At 47.8% G+C, this 19,626-nt stretch overlaps 2 protein-coding genes and 1 long non-coding RNA gene across 3 annotated transcripts; 1 reads left to right on the top strand and 2 right to left on the bottom strand.

Moving 5' to 3' along the window:
- The first annotated feature begins 11,412 nt into the window (after nt 1-11,412).
- LOC127604598 (uncharacterized) lies at nt 11,413-12,598 on the top strand. Its single transcript, XR_007963365.1, has 2 exons — nt 11,413-11,614; nt 12,546-12,598. It is a non-coding gene; the product is annotated as an uncharacterized LOC127604598 (long non-coding RNA).
- On the bottom strand, nt 11,818-13,739 carry crp1 (C-reactive protein 1). The gene is made up of 3 exons (XM_052071754.1): nt 13,588-13,739; nt 13,447-13,513; nt 11,818-13,308 (listed from the first exon to the last, which is right to left on the bottom strand). The coding sequence occupies exons 1-3, from the start codon at nt 13,588-13,590 to the stop codon at nt 12,698-12,700; spliced, it is 681 nt and encodes a 226-aa protein (XP_051927714.1). The 5' UTR covers nt 13,591-13,739; the 3' UTR covers nt 11,818-12,697.
- Nucleotides 13,740-15,653: 1,914 nt separating this feature from the next.
- stub1 (STIP1 homology and U-Box containing protein 1) lies at nt 15,654-19,312 on the bottom strand. The gene is made up of 8 exons (XM_052071744.1): nt 19,150-19,312; nt 18,335-18,557; nt 17,880-18,078; nt 17,631-17,796; nt 17,456-17,531; nt 17,328-17,384; nt 16,653-16,769; nt 15,654-16,239 (listed from the first exon to the last, which is right to left on the bottom strand). Exons 2-8 carry the CDS (start codon nt 18,446-18,448, stop codon nt 16,114-16,116), a joined length of 855 nt encoding a protein of 284 aa, XP_051927704.1. The 5' UTR covers nt 18,449-18,557; nt 19,150-19,312; the 3' UTR covers nt 15,654-16,113.
- Nucleotides 19,313-19,626: the final 314 nt, after the last annotated feature.

The raw sequence follows: 19,626 nt of genomic DNA, 5'->3' as shown, positions 1-19,626 counted from the left end.
GGAAAAAGTCAAAAGAGGGCATGAGGGCGAGTCTTAGAAATTGAATTTCTGGAAAAGTGTTCTAAAAAAACAAACGTTTTTTTTACAGGCCTTTATTGTCAATTAGTCGTGGGTGAAGGTAACCTTACATTTTAGTTACCTTGGTATCTTTTGTACTTTTTTGTATATGCAGCTTAATTGTGCTTTCATTTTCATTTCTAGCAAGTGAAATACTCTGAAACCGAGACACGTAATACACGTTTACCCAAAATAAAGCAGTTTATTGCATTTCTCTCTGACAATTACGTTAGGCCAAGCTAAACTATGCTGGCTGTTTTCGCCAATATTTTTCAGCGAAGCTAGGCTAACCACGAGTCGGCGGTTCGGTAATATTTATAGTGAACTCGAAACGGGAGCGAATATTGTCATCAGAAAGAAAAATAAAACCCCAAAAGGTCTCCGAATACCGAAACTATTTGAAAAAGAAAATGTAACAAGATTGACAAGTGTCTGACAGAGTAGACCCGGCCTCACATGATGTCAGACGACGCCGCTGGGAGCAAACAATGAGACATTTCCACTTTCACACTCAAATGAACACGCAAGGCAATTACACCGTCGAGGGCCGGACGGACGCTGGCCGCCGTCCAGCGTGTGGAAAGGCATCCCTTCAAAGTCAGCTGGCTTGATTTGTGCAAAGGGCAGATATCAAGGTTCAGCCATGACGGGACCTATGAGTCGTTGGGGTTTTTTCCTCTGCAGACACTTGTGCCCTTCTCTTTGGTCTCAACACACACACACACACACACACACACACAAATCAGATGCTTTACTTCTGCGCGACCTGCTACTATTTGGAATGTTAAACACATTGACGTCAAATACACATGTAATATAAAAGAGTGATTCCCAGCAATGGAGACTTCAAAAGTGGTTGAACTCAATTTTAAAAAAAAAAAAAAACAAGTGCGCACACCGTCTTTCAATTAACTAGTTAATTAACTAGTTAATTAACTGGTCTTTGTAGCTGCGTTTGACTTTGACAATGGAAACGTGCGATGTTTCACCACCTTTATCGGAGAAGGAAAGACGAGATAACCAGCTGGTTCAGGACTTGACACCCTCGTTTCTCGCTTAGGGTTAAGATACGGGAAGCAGCTGGCAACACTCCCCCCCCCACCCACCCCTTTTCACCCGATTTTCCTTCCTCGCTTTGCCCGATGTCGACTTCCTCTTCCAACCACCTGACCCCTCCGTACCCCCCACCCCACCACGCCCTCAGGAGGTGGGTCTTTTTTATTTATTTATTTCACGGGTGTCACCTGACGGGAGGAGTGGGGCGGGGGGGGGGGGGGTGAGTGGAAATGAAGGGAAGCAGCTAATTGTGTCACAGTGCATTACTACTGCTGTCCATCACAGCGTTGACCTTCAGGGTGTGCGCACGCCGGTTTGTGTGTCTGTATCAACAACGTGTAAGTATGTGCATATTAAGTCACTGACCCACAGGGAGTTCGTGTGTTTGTTCATCAATGTAGCGTGTGCCAGACAACGTGTGTACTCTCATACATGATACCGAGCTGAAGATACCGTGGATGCCACCTCAGTTGAATCAAATCTCATCGTCACTTCCTGACCAATTCCCAAGCGCCGAGGATGCATTTCCCGACAAACGCGTCCAAAATCGGAACACGACCACGTGGCTAACGTCCATATGCGTTGGGACCCGAGCACCAGCGCAGCCTCCTGCCGGGACCAGGCTTGTATTCCCTCAGTAATGTAGAAGCAACACTCATTGGGGAGCCTGGTGTCAGTCACTTTCCCAGCTGCGACCAGGGCCCCCCCCACCCATGCAGGAACCCACCATCACTTTCCCTTGGTAGTGGTGAGGGGGGGGGGCAGGCCGGGGGAGTGGGGAGAGAGCGCCAACTCCTGGAGGACGCCCGTGCAACGCTGGCTGCCCATGCGGCAGGAATCGAGGGAGACAGGGACCAAAGGCCGTCAGCCTCATCCCTTAGGGTGCCTCGGCCTCCCAACTACAAGTTCACGTTTTAGCAAACCATATGTTCTTCCTCTTGCCCCCCCCCCCGCCCCAGCCCCAACGCAGCACAGACCCTCTCAGCCAGTTAGCAAATAAACAAGTCAGGAAGCCATAGCTTGGGGGGGGACGGAGGCTTGTTTGCCTCTCAGATGCTGTCAGCCTCGTGCCTTTTCCCTGCCGCTAAGCTGTTTGCATTATTGGGAGCTGGCTAACACTGTGAGTGGGGGGGAGGGAGGGGGGCTTCTCGGGGGTTATAGGATGAAGGTTTACTGTACTCAAATCAGCAGTGGAGGAAAGTCACTGAAGTACAACAAATACAAGTTTAATTCGTTCTGTGACCATCTCAAATCATCTTTCTCCAGTGAAATGAATGAAAGTGCAATTAATCTGTTCCGGCACTTGCCAAAAATAACCCAATTTTTATTAGCATTTTTTTTTACCTGCATAAAAATAATCACATTTGTTCCCCAGTCAAGCTGCAATGTTGAATAAATCATCCTGTGGCAGCCCAAAAGTACTTCTCTTGGTGTTCCAAAAAAAAATCTTGTATTCTCTCATATGAAAAAGCACAAGGAAGATGCACATTTCAGTTCGCTACGTTTGCATTTGTTATTATTCAGTTCACAATTAGCAACCCAAGTAAAGCTCGCCAATAGCTTAAAAAAAAGAGAGAAACTAGCAAGTCCTCAATCCAGTCCAATAAAATGTCATCGTCCAGCCTGTATTTTAAATTCGTAATGAACCAAGATGTCTGCTTGTATTTTCCAGAGCGGTGAATGATAGACAGAGCCAAACAGATGGACAGCGTGTGTGTATACAAGGTCCATGGAGTCACTCGGTCAGTCGGTGGTCCCTTTGGGCAGAGAAACTGTCCACAAATGGACAGCTGCGCCTTGGGCAGGACATTCGGGAAGTGGACTAACGCACATCGCACACTTCTGGACCCCTCGGGGTGTGGCAACTCGCTGACCTGACCATCACATCGGTCCAAAATGTGCTCCAAGGTCACACACACAAAATCACCATTTCCTAACAGGGGCATTCCTACACTTACAATTTGTTTGCTGCAAAAACGCAACTTTCAATTCGACCCCCCCACCCCACCCACAAAAATAGACAAAATCACGAATGAAGCACAAACAATGTACGGGTACTCCATTAAAAAAAAGTAGGGGACTATATAGATCTTTGGATTTGACATTAATGTTTAGTTTTATTTTATTGGTTCTGTATCATTTTCTCTTCTTTTTTTTTTGCACTCAATTTTGTTTCCATTTCATTTTTATTAGTTTTAGTATCGGTTTGAGTTTTTATATGTAAAGTACAACGTGAATTCAGCTACAATTTTCAAACCGACTTAGTTTTAGTTTTAGATTTATTTTAATAAAATACAATTTCAGGTTTTTTTTGAAGCATTTTCGTTGTTATTTATTTTGTTGTTGTTTTTTTTGCCCCCCCCCCCAATTCTAGTTTATTAATTTTCCTTAACTCTAATAACCTTGGTTTACACACACGCATTAAGTGACGTGACAGCCGGCCTCACTGACTGGTCCATTGAGTCATCAGTGACCTTCCGCGGGATTGGAGTTGCCGCGCCAATTGACCAAATCACTGATCTTTAAAAGCAGCTCTGCGGGCACAAGGCGGAGGGGAAAGGGCGTGGGGGGGTGGGGGGGGAGTAGTGAACACGCACCCCCTCATGCTCTTGTGAAGACTCACACACACACCCACATAAACACACGCGTACTCCTTCCATGCACCTCATTCTCTAATCAAGGAGCAGGCAGGCGTGGTGACACTAATGAGAGGCGACGGCTCCACAGCGCTCGGGGCAACGACCAGCTCGGCTGTCGAGACCGCCGAGAGAGTCCGCCAGGCACGCACTGAGGCAAAGGAAGGTTTGCTGTTTTGGGAGGAGGAGATGGGGGGGAATGATGGGGGGCGGGGGGGATCACAGGGAGAGAGATGCTGGTGTGGATGCGAGGGGAGTTCAGGAGGAAGATAGGATGCACGAGGAGTTGGCTGAACTCATCCAGCCGCCGCTTCGTTCTCTCGCAAAAGCGCCTTTCCGTCATGACGTGAGTGCGCTTCAGCATGAAGTGTGAGAAATGTGGAAGGGGGGGGGGGGGAGTTAAATATGTAAAATGTCCGCATTGATTTGCAAACGCGGACATGCCGGGAGAGTGGGACAAATGTGGGAAATTTCCAAATTCCCTCATTTTCAAAATACGATTGGCAAATTTGACATATTGACTTTGTCAACGGATTCAAACCCTTTCTAACTTCAAGTCTGACAACAATTCAATTCGTTCCACAGCATTGCAGCATCAGCTCCTCGGCATCTACACTCAATTTCGGCAGCAATGGCCTCGTCTAGGTTGCTTATAAGAAAGCACAACGCGCAAGGCTAGCCAGCGCTAAATACGCGCGTAGGCTTCCCAAACCATTCAGCCCTGGGGCCTACTTGCTGAGTGGCGTGCCCCCCCCCCCGCCCCTTCTTCTCCTCCCCGGCTGCACCCCCACCACCACCTCCTCCTCCTCCCATCTCCTCCGGAACACAGTTTAACTTCTGTCATCTAGATGAAGCAAGTGAGTCAGTCTCGCAGCGGCGAGAGGATGTGACAGGCCGGTAATGGACAGGACAAAGAGGGGATTTATGAAGTATTAGTAAACCTTAATAATTCACCACACCAAAGATCCTTGGAGTCCTCCTGGCAGATCCCCGCGTCTCCTTCTTCAGTCACGCTTAAATGCCGCGCCCTGCTAACAAAGCCAAGAGGGGTGGGGGAATTTTCAAGATATGGTGTTCCACAGAGTTCAACTTCGGGGCTCCTGCAGTTGTTAAATACACAACTGTTAATTCTAATCAATTCATGTTTAATTTTGACAGGAATTTTAAACTGGAAATTTGAAGCCTTTTTGGAAGAATTGCTCACTATTTGCCAAACTACTGATTTCTGAGAAGTAAGGAGATTAATATTTTCTGCCACCATACAGCGGTTGAAGAATTCTTAAGCGCAAGGCAACTGCAGAGTATTCCCATACATGTACATACTTCAACTGTATGCATCAAAGTTGTCTGTTGGGTCCCCTTTACATCTACTGGACACCAACCGTTGCAACGGTTGACCAACAAGGTCAAAAAACAGAATCTGTCAAAAGCCACCGGCTACCAATTACGGGTTATCGCAGCTTAGCAGGTAACTGTCAGTCAGTCAGACAAACAAACACACAGTAAATGAATAGTACATAACGTGGAGACCGCGTATTTGTCTGTGATTGGCAGCCACAGTCATTAGATACCCCCACTGGCTGTTCTTTTAACTCTCCTCTAGTCCGGTTGGCAGTGGGGGAGGGGGGGGGGCGGCTTTGCTTACAGTATAGTGACGGGTGTCAGCACTGAGGCCGCGTCCAGTCTGCTGTGGCCCGGTGTGACAGCGATGCCGCCTGACCAGTCCAGCCCTGACCCCCTCTCGCTCCAGCCCGCATCGCCCCGAGAGACGTGGAGGGTGATGCGGACTGGCACCGCGGGGCCCTCCCTGGCTGGTGCCTTTGCTGGTGGTCTCCGTGGCCTATTAGTGTCTCGCTATGGGCCTGTCACACTGACAAAACAGGGGACTGTCAAATTAAGTCGAGGCCGAATAGCGGAGATGTGACTCAAACGCACCGATGGGACACGGGCGGGGGAAACCAGGATGAGGGAAGCACCGGTGCTAATGTCGACGGTAAGTGAGAGTGACAGCTTGAGAGCTGATCGGAGAAAAAGAGCCAAGTCGGCGCTCTGTAACAGTAGCCGATAATGGCGACGGTGGGATTGTCCTGAGGAGACCAATCCAAACAGAGCGAGACGGACAAACACGTGGAAGACGCTTGGGGTTCTGACCCAAACAGCTTGGAGTTACAGGAGTCCAACTTAATGATATCTGACTGTGGCGCGCTGTGTGTGTGCTTTGAGTTGGAAGTTGAGGATTTGCTCAAATGTTGAGACTTTTAAATGAAGACCTGCGCACCGCTGCAGGCAGTCTGCACAAACTTTACTTAACTTCAAAAAAACTTTTTCTGTGTTGACTGTTTTTTTTTGTTTCAAGAGACGTACATTGCAGAACCGGCCCTCTCGCACATCCTCCAGCCTTCTGCAAAATGAACAACATCGGGTCCAACCTGGCTGTGCAGAATTCACGCCAGTCACGAAAACTTTGCCTCATGCTAGCTTAACTCTCTCTAACAATGCAAAACGCCACGTAGCATCTATGTGGCTGTGTTGGAATGCTTGAAGCAACCGATATTTGATCCATTTAGACAGATAATACAACTATACTCACAGGCATATATTCTCTATCCTCTGCAAAAAAAAAACGACTGACAGAACTTTGACCCTACTTTGACCCAGTAGAGTCACTTAAAGGAATTGTGAAACTCTGATCCGTTTGTACCGGCATGACAGGATGATACTGGCCTCCAGTGGCCATGATACACACACCAGAAGAAGCAATTACATAATTTATCAGGGTGCACAAACTGTTCGATTCATCACATTTTACTGAATTAAAAAACATTATTTTTTTTCCCAACCGGCAGCTACGGAAAATTCTAACGAAGCACATGTTGTCTCGATATGACAAATTTTCACCTCTTGCGGGGTGAGGGTCTGAAACATATCCGCGCACCAAAACGGGGTTCGCCGTTTCTCCGAGTGGGTCTGCTCTTGTGTGTTTGTGTGCCGCCACTTGGGCTCTGACGTCGCGGCGCATTGTGAGGGCTGAGAGGCTGATGCACAGTGGCAGCTCCCCCCTCGCAGCCACGGGCCAGCCCAGAGCCACTGCAGATGATAGTTTTAATTGCTTTCAATCTTTCAGGCTAGTCTCTGCCCAGTGGCGCACGATGCTTGTGTGTACGTGTGTGTGTGTGTGTGTGTGTGTGGTTATTGTCTGAGGATGCTCCACAAACATGTGCGTGTGATGGATGTGTTGGTCCATTAGGAGAGGGAAATGAAGAGAGAATTAAGGATTCGCATTGTTACAGGCGCCGCGCATCCAACGACAACATATGTTGAACAAATTATATGTGTGTGTGTGTGTGTGTATGTTAAGTTCTTTCCTACAGAGACACAGACATGACATGGGGGTTGCTCAGTACACGTCCACAATGGATATAACAATGGGCATAAAATACAAAATTGTGGCCACAGATATGAGTATTGTCTGCCCACAAATTCACATTTTTTTGTCTGCGGTATGCTTAGGCCACAAATGAAATGACTCAAATGGTGATGAAAGGTGCGTAAATCCCTTTTCCATAAAATGTGCGTTTATAAATAATAAAGTTGAGGCGTTTCATGCAAAGACCTCAAAACATGCACTTGCGTCCTTAAAAGCATTTTATAGGTGGTGAACTACAAAACCAAGGCATCAATAATTCAGGGCCCCAATGCTGAGCTGGCATAACACAACAGTGAAAACATGCACACATTTGAATGGCAAGTGGGAATTGAACACTTTCCTTTGCGCTGACTGACATGTTTTAGCACGCTTTTGCATCCGTCCGTGCATTGCGTCCAATGAAACAAATATCGTTTCAGTACCGACCGGATATTCACAGTATCGGCTCTGGAGGGAAATATATTCACGTCACCATCCAAATCCGTTGGGAACTAAAATGAAAATTAGGTTGGAGAAATTCACCTCAAACCACCACAAAAAAACATTCAACCATTTTACGCCCTTGTGCGCTCCCCCCTGCATTTTTTTTCCACACACATGAACAGAGAAGGCTTGTGGCTGGGAGGTGGGGAGGTGGGAGGGGCTGTAAATTAGGCCCTAACATTCCCACAGAGGCTAATCTCCATCCATTTAGAGGGCTGTAATATTTAATCAGGAGGCCACGGCACGCCTGGCAGCATCGTGCAATGTGGCAGCGCTCATATGTTTGGAACAGCTCGACAGCCCACAGGCCACGGAGGGCCAAAGCCAAAGCATGCTAAAATACACACACACACACACACACACACACGCACGCACGCTCAGCCAAAGAGGTTAGGTTAGGTTTCTTTTAACTTTCAAATGTTTCTTATGCCGTTTCTATTCTTCATTTCATTAACTGCTTCGGTTAACGGCCGAGAAAAAAAAAAAAGTCGAAATGCTGCATCGGTGTGCGCTTCGATGACAACGGCGAAAATGGCGAGCTACGTTTTTAGCCAAACTTGCCAACAAGCCTACACAATACAAAGACGTGAATCGCGGTTTCAAGGAGGTAACATGCGCTTTCACCTTATCACATGCCGACAAAACCATCCATGTGACTTTGAAGGGGTGGGGGGGGCTCTAAGGTCAAATTGTTACACGCTTTAAAGTCCAGTAAGCGAGTCGCTGGAGTGTCGGGCCCGTTCCGCCTGAAGGGATGGCACCGGTGGAAGCCAAGCGCTCTCACCCTCACCGCTCTAAAGGTCAGGCTTTGCACCGGCAGTGTGAAAGGCGCTCACTGAAAAGGGTATTGTCCATCTGTTTTTAACCGTTCACGACTAGCCGTGATGCTCCTGTGTGTGTGTGTGTGTGTGTGTGTGTGTGTGTGTATATGTGCTCATAAGTGTTCATGTGAATGAATAAATAACAGACTGAAGGCTTCATTTCAAACAAACACCGCCAAAATAGTAAAAAATAAATAAATAAACATACTGGTGGAAAAAAAAGGTCCTTGTTTCCTCTTGTCCCAAAAGTAATTTGTGCAATAAATCAACATAATGGGCTTGAGCCAAGCGGCTGTGATTTTTTGGGGGTGTTTTCGTAAAGAGAACAATTTGCGTTGCGAGGAGGTTTAAAAGCGCGGTGTCGGCCCGACGCGATGCCTTGCTCCCTGATTCGGAATGACTCTAATGGGAGGGCCTGGTGAATTTTTCATACAGCCCAGAGGGGGACGGCGAAGGGGACACACTGGCACATTACGTCGTCTTGGCGAGAGAGAGGGAAGGAAGGGTTGAACTAATATTGAGGTCTTTTGGGAGCATGTAGCATTGCCCAAGTTGTTCTTAACTTCCTCTTGACCCCTACCCTCGCCCCCCCCCCCCCCCCAATCATATCTTTGCTATGGGTATAATAATTGAAGTATTACTAATGATACATTGACTCAAAAAAATAGATCAAAATGAGCAGGAGTGATTAAAAAGTATTTAAAAATATTTTGGATGAAATAAGAGTTTGAATAAGACTGATATGAATTTGACAGACAATTTAGAAATGACCATAAATTCCCACGTTCGTATTCAAAGCGACCATTTTACAGATTGTACGTCCTTTTATTCATTCATTCATTCATCTTCCTAACCGATTGATCCTCACTAGGGTCGCGGGGGGTGCTGGAGCCTATCCCAGCTGTCTTCGGGCAGTAGGCGGGGGACACCCTGAATCGGTTGCCAGCCAATCGCAGGGCACACAGAAACGAACAACCATTCACACTCACACTCACACCTAGGGACAATTTAGAGTGTTCAATCAGCCTGCCACGCATGTTTTTGGAACGTGGGAGGAAACCGGAGCACCCGGAGAAAACCCACTCAGGCCCGGGGAGAACATGCAAACTCCACACAGGGAGGTCGGAGCTGGAATCGAACCCGGTACCTCTGCACTGTGAAGCCGACGTGCTAACCACTGGACTACCGGGCCGCCCGTCCTTTTATTTATTCTTATTTTTTTCTTTGAAGCTCATCTCCGACTGACCTGGCCCATCTGTCCAAATCAAACGCCGCCCGATTGAGCTGAAAAGCCGCCCGAGCCTTCGCCTATCGGGAACGATGTGTGATTAACGAGAGCAGCTTGATCCGCTCGCCTCTTTGTCATGTCCACGTGAACAAACGCCGGCTGAATAATGCCCAAGATCTCAATTTAATGGGCTGCAATTTCTGCAAGAAAGCTCTAAAAAACATTCTCCATCTGTTCAGCGCGCGCACGCCTCAGCTCGCCGGGATAGCTCGTAGCACTGTCTTGCCGTATGCAAATATGTTTTGCCTGGAAATCTCTTTGGAGTTGCTCGAAGGAATCCAGAACGGCCCGCCTTCTGTCTCCCCCCTCGACCGGCTCGCGAGCTTCTCCCGTCTAGCTCCTCTCGCGTGGAAAACATTTCACCAGCTCCGCACGCACACGAGTCAGCGGCACCTCCGAGCACCGCGGGGTCGATATGCAGATCTGGCAGGCCCCCCCCCCCGTGCGGGCTGCGGGGGGTGCAACAGATTGCTCACTTGGACAAAACGGGCCACAGAAGACGCAAAAGCTGGAATTATACGGCCACTTGTCATGTCCTGACTGAACACAAAGCCTCGTTACCACTTACAAATGTCAAAATGCCATAGATGGGCGAATGCTGATACCAGCCTTATGTCAAGGTATCGGGTACTCGTTCGCGGAAGCTGTCGATATCTTTGGAAAAGATTTTTGAGGGCCTAAACATGAACAAAAACTCAGCATATTTTGCAAACAAAAATCCCATGTTACCATCGGCCCAGACGTTAGACGTTAGGAAGAATACACAGTAGGTCGTCATCTTTCAGAGCAGTGTGACAATGCCTCTCTGCTCAACAAATACTATAGCCTTTGACAGTACGAATATGACGATAACTACTTACACGTGGTAAGAACAACTCCGGCAAGCAGTGACAAAAATAATATCTCAGTTCCGAGCACTGCATAGTACACAGTAAGATTGCGTTCAACTACTCGTACGGTGTGAGGACTCGGCATCCCTTTTGGGGCGGAAATGCATGCGTGTGCGTGCGTATGTGAGCTGTGATGCCAGGCCCGGTCCACCAGATGGTCCACAAAGGTGTTCACGCACACTGACTGGGCACGGCGATTGATGCATTGCAACATCCACGAAGGTGGAACATTTGGCTGCTGACCCGCAGTCACAACTCATCGGCACTGCCTTCTCCTTATTTAGCAGCAGCCACAGCGCCGAGGGCACACACACACGCACACACACACACACACACACACACACACAATGGGAACACGGCACTTTCGCACCCTCAAGGGAGCCTGGGCCGTGCGCCAGAAAGTTCTCCGTGGTCTCTGCAAGGAGGTCACTACGCCTTAGCGCAGGCCGAGATAATGAGTGCAAGGAGCCACAGACGTGAATGGGGAAGGCGAGCTTAAGCTTACACTTGGATGGAGAACATCTGACCCTGAGCTGAGTCTTTGGGGAGGTTGGGGGGGGGGGGGCAAGGAGGCACCATATGATTTCAGTTCTGCTAGTTACGTGTAAGGAATCCTTCATACGGTGAGTCTTTGGGGTGCGCAGCCCTCTGGGATAAATTCACGCGACACCCAGACCAGCGCAATGGAATAAAACAATGCGACTGAATTTGAATGACACCGATTCTGCAAGGAGCGTCATGTCAGTACTGACAATGGGCTCAGTGTGAGGCTGATGACACTGACAATTGTGTCTAGTTCTGGGATCAAAAGTGCGCAAAAACACACAAAAAAGTCACGGTACTAACATCCCTTTATTATTGAAGTGACACATACAAGTTCACATTTTAGTGGATGGTTAGTTTATTCAATCTCATCCCGAATTTACTTCATGATTTAAATGTCTGCAACAAATATAGTGTACGGTGGGGCCTACCTATCAAACGAGTTTTTCGAGACACGTTTTTGCATTGAGTTGTGAGCATAAGTATAACGGAATCTTTTATGAACTATGGGTCAAAAATTGGCTGCGAAAGTCGACTTGTTTCGTTGTTAAATCTACATGTCCTATATATTGTATGTATATTACTGCCCCCTAGCGACCAAGGCAAGCACACCAGCTTTAAGTTGTTTAATAAAATTGGGAGTTTAATTAAACCCGCACGAAAAGAATGACACACGCTGTACATTTAAATACTAGACGTTTGAGAAACATCGCCAGTGCTAATGCTAGCAAAGTATAATCTTGTTTGGAGGCCTTATAAAAAATTGCGAAGTGATATTGCTTCAAGTAGCAAATATTCTCACTCAAATGCTACAAGTTTAATAACGACTTGTTTCGTTGTTAAATCTACATGTCCTATGTAGTGTATGTATATTACTGCCCCCTAGCGGCCAAGGCAAGCACACCAGCTTTAAGTTGTTTAATAAAATTGGGAGTTTAATTAAACCCGCACGAAAAGAATGACACACGCCGTACATTTAAATACTAGACGTTTGAGAAACATCGCCAGTGCTAATGCTAGCAAAGTAAAATCTTGTTGGAGGCCTTATAAAAAATTTGCGAAGTGATATTCCTTCAAGTAGCAAATATTCTCACTCAAATGCTACAAGAATACATACAGACTGTTCGTTAGAATCCTCGACTGTCAGATACTATCCAATTCCGCTTAATTTGTCCAAAAATGATTACTTATGAAGTTCGAATAATGTATTTTTAAAAAATCTCAGATAGCTTAGCAGGAGGCTAAATTTATATACCTGACATTTTTCTGTCAATTTAGACAAGATCAGCATTAGTTTAGTGTTTGTTTGTTTTTTTAAAACCCATTTTGTTCCCCAGGCTACAGATCGTCGACCACCATGAGTCCTTGACCCCAGTTCGAGACCCACCGACGTAAGGCTAATGCAAAGTAAGACAGAATATAAGTAAAACCATGACAAATATGAGAGGCACTCCACCGTAGAGGTCACACATCCCTCCGCGGGAGTTCACGGCGAGTCAGTCATCTTCCACCACCACGACATTGCCGTTCAGCTCATAATCAACGGTGGCCCAGTCAAAGACGTTGCCTTTGGGGACCTTGTTACCGTAATGCCAGGCTTGGATCATGCTCCGGGAGAGGACGTAGTCCCACATATTCACGTCAGTCATCTCCCCCACAAAGCTCTGCAGGGCCTCCAAGCCGCCGAGATGTTTGTCGGGGTCCTGCCCGAGGAGGACGGTGCCTTCGGGACGAATGCCGTGTCCGGGTTTGTATATTTGATAAGCGCTGCGCTTCCCGTCCACCCAAACGGCGGTGAGGCCGGCGACGGATTCCCAGGTCAGGCACAGGCTGGTGCGGAAGGTGCCCAGCGGCGGGAGGGAAAAGAAAACGCCGTCTCCGCTCATGTAAAACGAGACGCGTCCGTCCTTCTCGCGCCACACGTTGAGCTCGTCGTAGTCGGCCGTGCGGTAGGCGAAAAGGATGATCTGGCGCTCTTCGGGCAGCTCGGTGGCCACGCGCATGCACAGCGTGAAGGCCTTGAGCGCCATTTCCTTCAGCGGCATCAGTGTCACGTAGCTGAAATCCGTCTCGTAAGGGAAGACCAGGACTTTGCTGGCGAGACCCACTGAAGACAACGGGGACAGGCGGGACATTTTTTCTCACCGGCAAGAGCACCAGCCAAAATTAAAAGCTCCTCGATACGACGGCAAATCTTTCATATCGTTAAGCGGCGGAAAGTCACGTCAACGGAATGACACGTTACCTTTCCTGGTTGAGGAGCGGGCCGAAGACAACACGGCAAATAGAAGCACGGCTAACATACGGCTATTCTGCAAAGACACACGGCAGCGGTCAGCGCGGAAGGCGCAAGAGACGAAAATGCGCCCGGAAAAAAACCGCTTACCATGATCGCGCTGTGCTGTGGCCTCGGCAAAAGTAATGCCGCCTTCTGTCCTCTGCCCTCCTTGTACCGGCCGTGACGGCGGCAGAGACAATGGGCTCAGTGAGGGATTGATACACGCGCACGCACTTCACAGATACGTGCGTGTGCGTATATCAAAACCTTGACTGGGAAATCCAAACTAAAGGGACAAATAAGTGCCGAGTGCACAGATATTTGAAGATCTCTTAAATCAGGCATGTCCAAAGTCCGGCCCGGGGGCCAAATCCGGCCCGCGGTCAAATTTCATCCGGCCCTCGGCCCCCGTCATAAAATCAGTGCCGTCTGGCCCGCAGGTTGGGCGCAATGGAACACGTGTTGCATTGACTGAGGTCTCGTAGACTGGCGAGTGATGTTTCATAGAGTACTGCTTCCCTCTAGTGGCTAAATGAGTAATAGCATTCACTAAATGAGTAATAGCATTTAGACACTAGAGGGCATCACTCACGAGTTAACAAGACATCACTCCGTGTTTATATTGACTGATATGTCACATTTCAAATTCCTGTTTCAAATGAACCAAAAGAAATTCTTAAGATTGTTGAAATTAAAATAAAAATGGAAATGTGAAACAGACTGGCTTACTAAAATTTGTTGAACAATATTGTTGTTCAATGTAAAGAATGTCAGCCAAGGTCGGCCCCCCGACATTTTACCACATAAAATCTGGCCCCCTTGGCAAAAAGTTTGGACACCCCTGTCTTAAATGGTACAACACCACAAGCCCCCAACCCCAAGAATAAAAAAAAGAAAAAGAAACGGGGCCTCCACGTTATCAACATATCGACATTTAATACACTTTCAAGATGAAAGACGGCAAGAAAAACAAAAAGAGAACAAAGAAGCATATTTTGTGAAGAAATAAGACAAGCCGATTATTTACACTTTCTCGCACACTGACGTCAACCACTCGGGCCAGAAGATCAGTCAACTCACAAGTACGGTGTTTTCGAGGACTGCTGTGGAAAAAACGCGGGTGTGCCTGATTGATGATGCGCTTTCCAGCATTTTAAACACGTGCGAGGATGACACCGTGAAATTTTTGTTTGACGGATTACCCCCACCGCCCAACCTCTCCCCACTGGTGATTGTTTCTGCAATTTGCAAGATTACGCTTCAAATTACCAGCATGGACGATCAGGGTAAAAAAACAAAAGGCACCCCCCCGCCCAATTTTTTTTTTTGTAAAGCACGCAGTCATTTCAAGGGCGATGCGGGAATCAAACATCGTCACAGCACAAGTTTGGGTGCAAGAATGCCATTGAAATCACCTTTTGCATCAGCTGATTCCCATACATGACTGAATATCCAGCAAAGGGAAAACTTCTTCTTTTTTTTTTAACCAGCAAGCCTTTCGCCTTCATTTCCCCACTTCCAAGGCCACTTTACATGACGAAAATGTCCCGTTTCAACAAATTTCCAGCTCCAGACTAAACACATACATTCATTTCATCTCAATTGTCTGTACTTGAGCGGTTGGCGAGCCTCGAGATCCCGGCTTCGGGTCCGTGTACTCTTTGCCCTCACTAATCTAAAGCGCCCGTCCGTCCCACTGCGTGGCGAAAAAGTGCCGGCGTTAAGCAAAGGTAGAAAAATGCACGAGTGTTCGCCGCTCAGTGGGAAAGGGGCCTAAGAAAATTCGGCACACTCCTAGGACGGCTAAATGCTCACATGACGAAGCATTTATTCGCTATCCTACGAGTACGATGAATTAGGTACGAAAACGTGCGTGCTACAATACGACGAGTGATAATGCAAGATTCCGTGAGTTAAAATCTAGCGCCTAGCTAGCAGTACTAGTTGGGCACAGTCTTCAGTCTTAGTCCTACTAAAGAGGACAAAGAGCATATCGAGTAAATGTCAAAGCGCACAGCAGTGGGTGGCGGATTGTGGCGCCCCCTACAGGAGAAGCGGACAATTGCAAACACACAAACGTAAACCTTTTTTTTTTTGTCACTCCCCAACCCTCGCTGTCATTTTGTAAACTTGGGTACAAAGTGGTCACACAATGCAAACGGATTTTTTTGGGGGGGGGGCGAGGCTGGGGGGCATAGTTAACATTTCAAGTCGAAGTGCTAAGAAAGAATAAATCTGATTTGCCGTCTTTTGGCAGTCGCGCGCGTACACGGCAGCATTTAGTGACGTGTCCCTGGGATTTGTAGCACTCGAGATAGAAATAGACGAGAGGAAGATGAGACGAGACCCCAGAGAGAGCAACTCCCGCGTTGGGGAGGAGAGACAAAAGGAAAATGAAAGATCAAAGTTGTCGAAGATGTTAAAGGGAGTAGCAGGCCACAAACACACACAGCCTCGCTAATTTGAGATGCAAAGGGGGCGGCGACGGGCTCCGAGGTCCACATTCGGCTCCCCCTACGCTAGTCCAAAGTGTGACAGTTCATGTCCAGGCGAAGCGCGACATCATCTCGACAGTCTTGTGTAGACTCGCGATGGCCAAAAGGGAGGAGACCGGGGTGGGGGGCGGGTTCTTATCTAGTAGTCCTCCACCCAGCCGTTCTCCTGGATAAAGGCATCGATCACTTCCTTCATGGCCAGGTTGGGGATAAGCTGGTCCTGGGTCAGGGGGCTTCGAGTGACCGGGTCAAAATGTCCCACCCGCTGAAGGGGTTAAAAAGGGGATGTTGAAATTGGCACAAAAAGGCCCACCTTTAGGATTCCATTCAACACGGCGCAACCTCAGTTCAATGAGTTTCTCGTTGTCATTTGAACAAAATGAATTTTCTGTAGTTACCGTCAATTTATTGGATTTACTGATTGGGGGCGTTACCCGGTTCAAGCTACATTCAGATGCACTCACATCTCAAATTAAATACAAACGGATACGAAGATTATCAATGGCGTGGCACTCATAAAATCACACTTCATTTTCGATACAGTATTGTGCCCTCCGCTGAATGGCGCGGCCGTTAAAAGCAAACAATGGCGGACAGACCGCAACTTTAAAAAGCTATTTCGATCACGTGACCGGCTTTTTTTTGACATTTGCCGCGCAAACGGAATGAAGTTGGTACCTGTAGGTGCTCCTCGATGTCTTTGCGGTCGTAGGTGATCCCGCTTGGTGTGATGCACGGCTCCCTCATCAGCTCAAAACTGATCTTGCCGCACAGGTAGTCTGGAATCTCCCGTTTCTGGCGGGGGGAGGGGGGGGGGATACAGACTATGTTAAAAAAAAAAATTTAAAAACGCTCTTTGTGACTGCACGCAATGGAACTGGTCTTAATTATTATTAGAATTATTATTCTTAATTAGGCGGCCCGGTAGTCCAGTGGTTAGCACGTCAGCTTCACAGTGCGGAGGTACCGGGTTCGATTCCAGCTCCGGCCTCCCTGTGTGGAGTTTGCATGTTCTCCCCGGGCCTGCGTGGGTTTTCTCCGGGTGCTCCGGTTTCCTCCCACATTCCAAAAACATGCGTGGCAGGCTGATTGAACACTCTAAATTGTCCCTAGGTGTGAGTGTGAGTGCGAATGGTTGTTCGTTTCTGTGTGCCCTGCGATTGGCTGGCAACCGATTCAGGGTGTCCCCCGCCTACTGCCCAAAGACAGCTGGGATAGGCTCCTGCACCCCCCGCGACCCGAGTGAGGATCAAGCGGCTCGGAAGATGAATGAATGAATGAATTATTCTTAATTAGCATCAACACAGAGTAAACGTATGCTCGGGTCATCATTGCGATGCAGGCGATACTCACTTTTCTCTTCTCGTCCACTTGAGAGAAGAGTTCATCCATGTCCATTAAGTACTTGTCCTGATTGGGTCACACGAGGAAGCACTCATGAAAAAGACCCAAGCGGCGGTCGACAATCTGTATGAACGTACGTGTTTGGATGCAATCTTGGCCACGTCACCGCTAATGCGATCGTCGTCCTGCTTTTCTTTGTAGTCTTCAAGTTGTCTGCAGTGCAACGTGACAGTGACATGAGTCATCTTTTGATATAGAGAGAGCGAGAAAAACAAAACGAGATAGCGCGCCAGCTCGCTGGCCGGCCCTCACCGCTCCTTCTCTGCGAGGATGAGTTTGCTCAGGTAGGCGTGCAGTTCGTTCTCCTGGTTGATGCGCTTCTCCTCGATGCTGTTCCAACGCTTCTTCTTGGCGATGCGCAAGGCGCCGGGGATGTCGTCGCCGAAATTCAACCGCTGTTCTTTCGCCAGGTTGTACGCTGCAGAAAACGGAACGTTGCAGAACATTTTAGAATCCGACGCGGGAGGTTTTCAGGACCTATAGGAGCGCTTTCGGTCTGACCTTTCTGCAGGTTCCCGATGGCTTCGTCGTAGTTCTCCAGCTCGAGGTGACACTGGCCCAGAAAGAAGTGCGCCTTGACTGACTGCGTGTCCAGCTCCAGCGCGTGCTTACAGTCAGCCAGAGCCTTGTCATGTTGCTGCAGCTTCACATGGCAGAGGGCCCGGTTGGTGTAGTACACTGCCACGGAGGGGTTACGGTTCTGGAAGGCGGGACATCACGCCACCGTCGCACGTAGACATTGGTAGAAAGTAAAAAAGCAATCTTTGATGTGATTTTGTCCTTATGATAAATACTTCTTGAATTTTACATACTACAGGTCTATGTCATTGGATAGGATGACAAGACAATCGCTGGGGGGCTCTTTTTGCATGTTTGGTGCAAACATAACATCGTGCATCCATTCAAAATGATCCTTGAATGACAGTGGTGAGAGTTAAAAAAGACATTTTACTCACGATGGCCTTGCTGTAGCAGGTCGCAGCCTCCTGATACTTGCGGCAAAGGAACATGCGGTTCCCCTGCTCCTTCAGCTCCTGCGCGGTGGAACTCTTTTCCGGGCTGCCGGCCATCTTCTCCACCGGCTCCGCCTCGCCCTGCTTCCCAATCCTGTTCCCCGTCTCTCCGGCTGGCTCAACCGACAGGCTCAAGAAAGCCCGGTCCCCGCCTGGATCTCAAACACTGTCCACCCAAAAGACGACATGCGAGTTAGATCCCGCAATGCAACTGCAATGCGTGCTTCTTTTTTTCCCCCCCACACACAAGCAACGAAGCGGATTTTCCCGATATTTCGCTGACTGGCAGCTAGAAAAGACAGCGACCGCTGAGTTTAACTCTTCGCGAGACGTCGGCAAGAGAGTGAGAGAGACAGAGCAAACAGAACACTAAAGCGCCATTTAAACCTCACGCACGAAGCAATCGGAGACGTTGCCACTTGCGTCCGTTTATCAAAGCGTTGACTTTGCGCTGACTAATTGACGCTTACTAGTTAGCCACCTAGCACACTGATGTACGCGATCGTGACAACTCACTAGGTGACGCGTAACAAATCCATTATTGATTTCAACACCGCGAACCAAGAGCTGTTGATGATGCCAAAGTCTAATAAAGTTACGAGTGTGAAATATCAGCGGGTCGTTATAAAGCCTTTTAGCATTTGGCTAACAACAACGCTAAATTAGCATGAACGCTAGATGATTCTTAGATCTTTGGCATGTCACGCCGAGGGCAACAGTCGTTGGTTTGCTCGTTTTACATAGCATAAAATGCCCACCTTTCAAGAGATGCCTCACATTCAAAGTGGATTTAGAAATATTGGTTTTATAATGTTGATCGTTTCAATTTCTCCCGTGAGCTATCAAGGCAGTTTGTTGTTATGCTGACGTCACGCATCGCGTGACGTCAACGGAAGCCGCGAAGGACACTTTCCTTTTCTATTCTTAATAGAAATTTTTTAGACAGTTCCCATACTCATTATACATCTCAGTCTTTGGTGTGTTCATGTTTGAATGAAGGAACGAACAACATTTAACGTGACAAGAACCCCCCCCCCCCACTTTTCAGTACATGCAGTATAAAGTATCACCAGAAGAGGACGTTCTAAACTAATTATATGAAGACAGTTTGGCTTCAGGATTGTAAGATGAATGATCTTATTTGTGAGGTCGTTTGCAAAAAATACTTGACACATGTAGGTTTGTCTCTCGAGAAAAGGAGCGAGAGGAAGAGAATATGCATGTTAGGTTCACTG

Source organism: Hippocampus zosterae, chromosome 7 (assembly GCF_025434085.1).
Source record: "Hippocampus zosterae strain Florida chromosome 7, ASM2543408v3, whole genome shotgun sequence".
NCBI lineage: Eukaryota > Metazoa > Chordata > Actinopteri > Syngnathiformes > Syngnathidae > Hippocampus > Hippocampus zosterae.
This window is presented reverse-complemented; position numbering and strand designations above follow the sequence as displayed.

Bases quoted from the DNA above. Each gene is read 5' to 3' on its own strand.
- crp1 (XM_052071754.1), bottom strand. The intron at 13,309-13,446 runs GTAACGTGTCAT...CGTTGTCTTCAG, and splicing joins CCGCTCCTCAACCAGGAAAG to TGGGTCTCGCCAGCAAAGTC.
- stub1 (XM_052071744.1), bottom strand. From the start codon at position 18,448: ATGGCCGGCAGCCCGGAAAAGAGTTCCACCGCGCAGGAGCTGAAGGAG. The intron at 17,385-17,455 runs GTACGTTCATAC...TGACCCAATCAG, and splicing joins CCAAGATTGCATCCAAACAC to GACAAGTACTTAATGGACAT. The intron at 16,240-16,652 runs GTACCAACTTCA...TAACCCCTTCAG, and splicing joins ACATCGAGGAGCACCTACAG to CGGGTGGGACATTTTGACCC.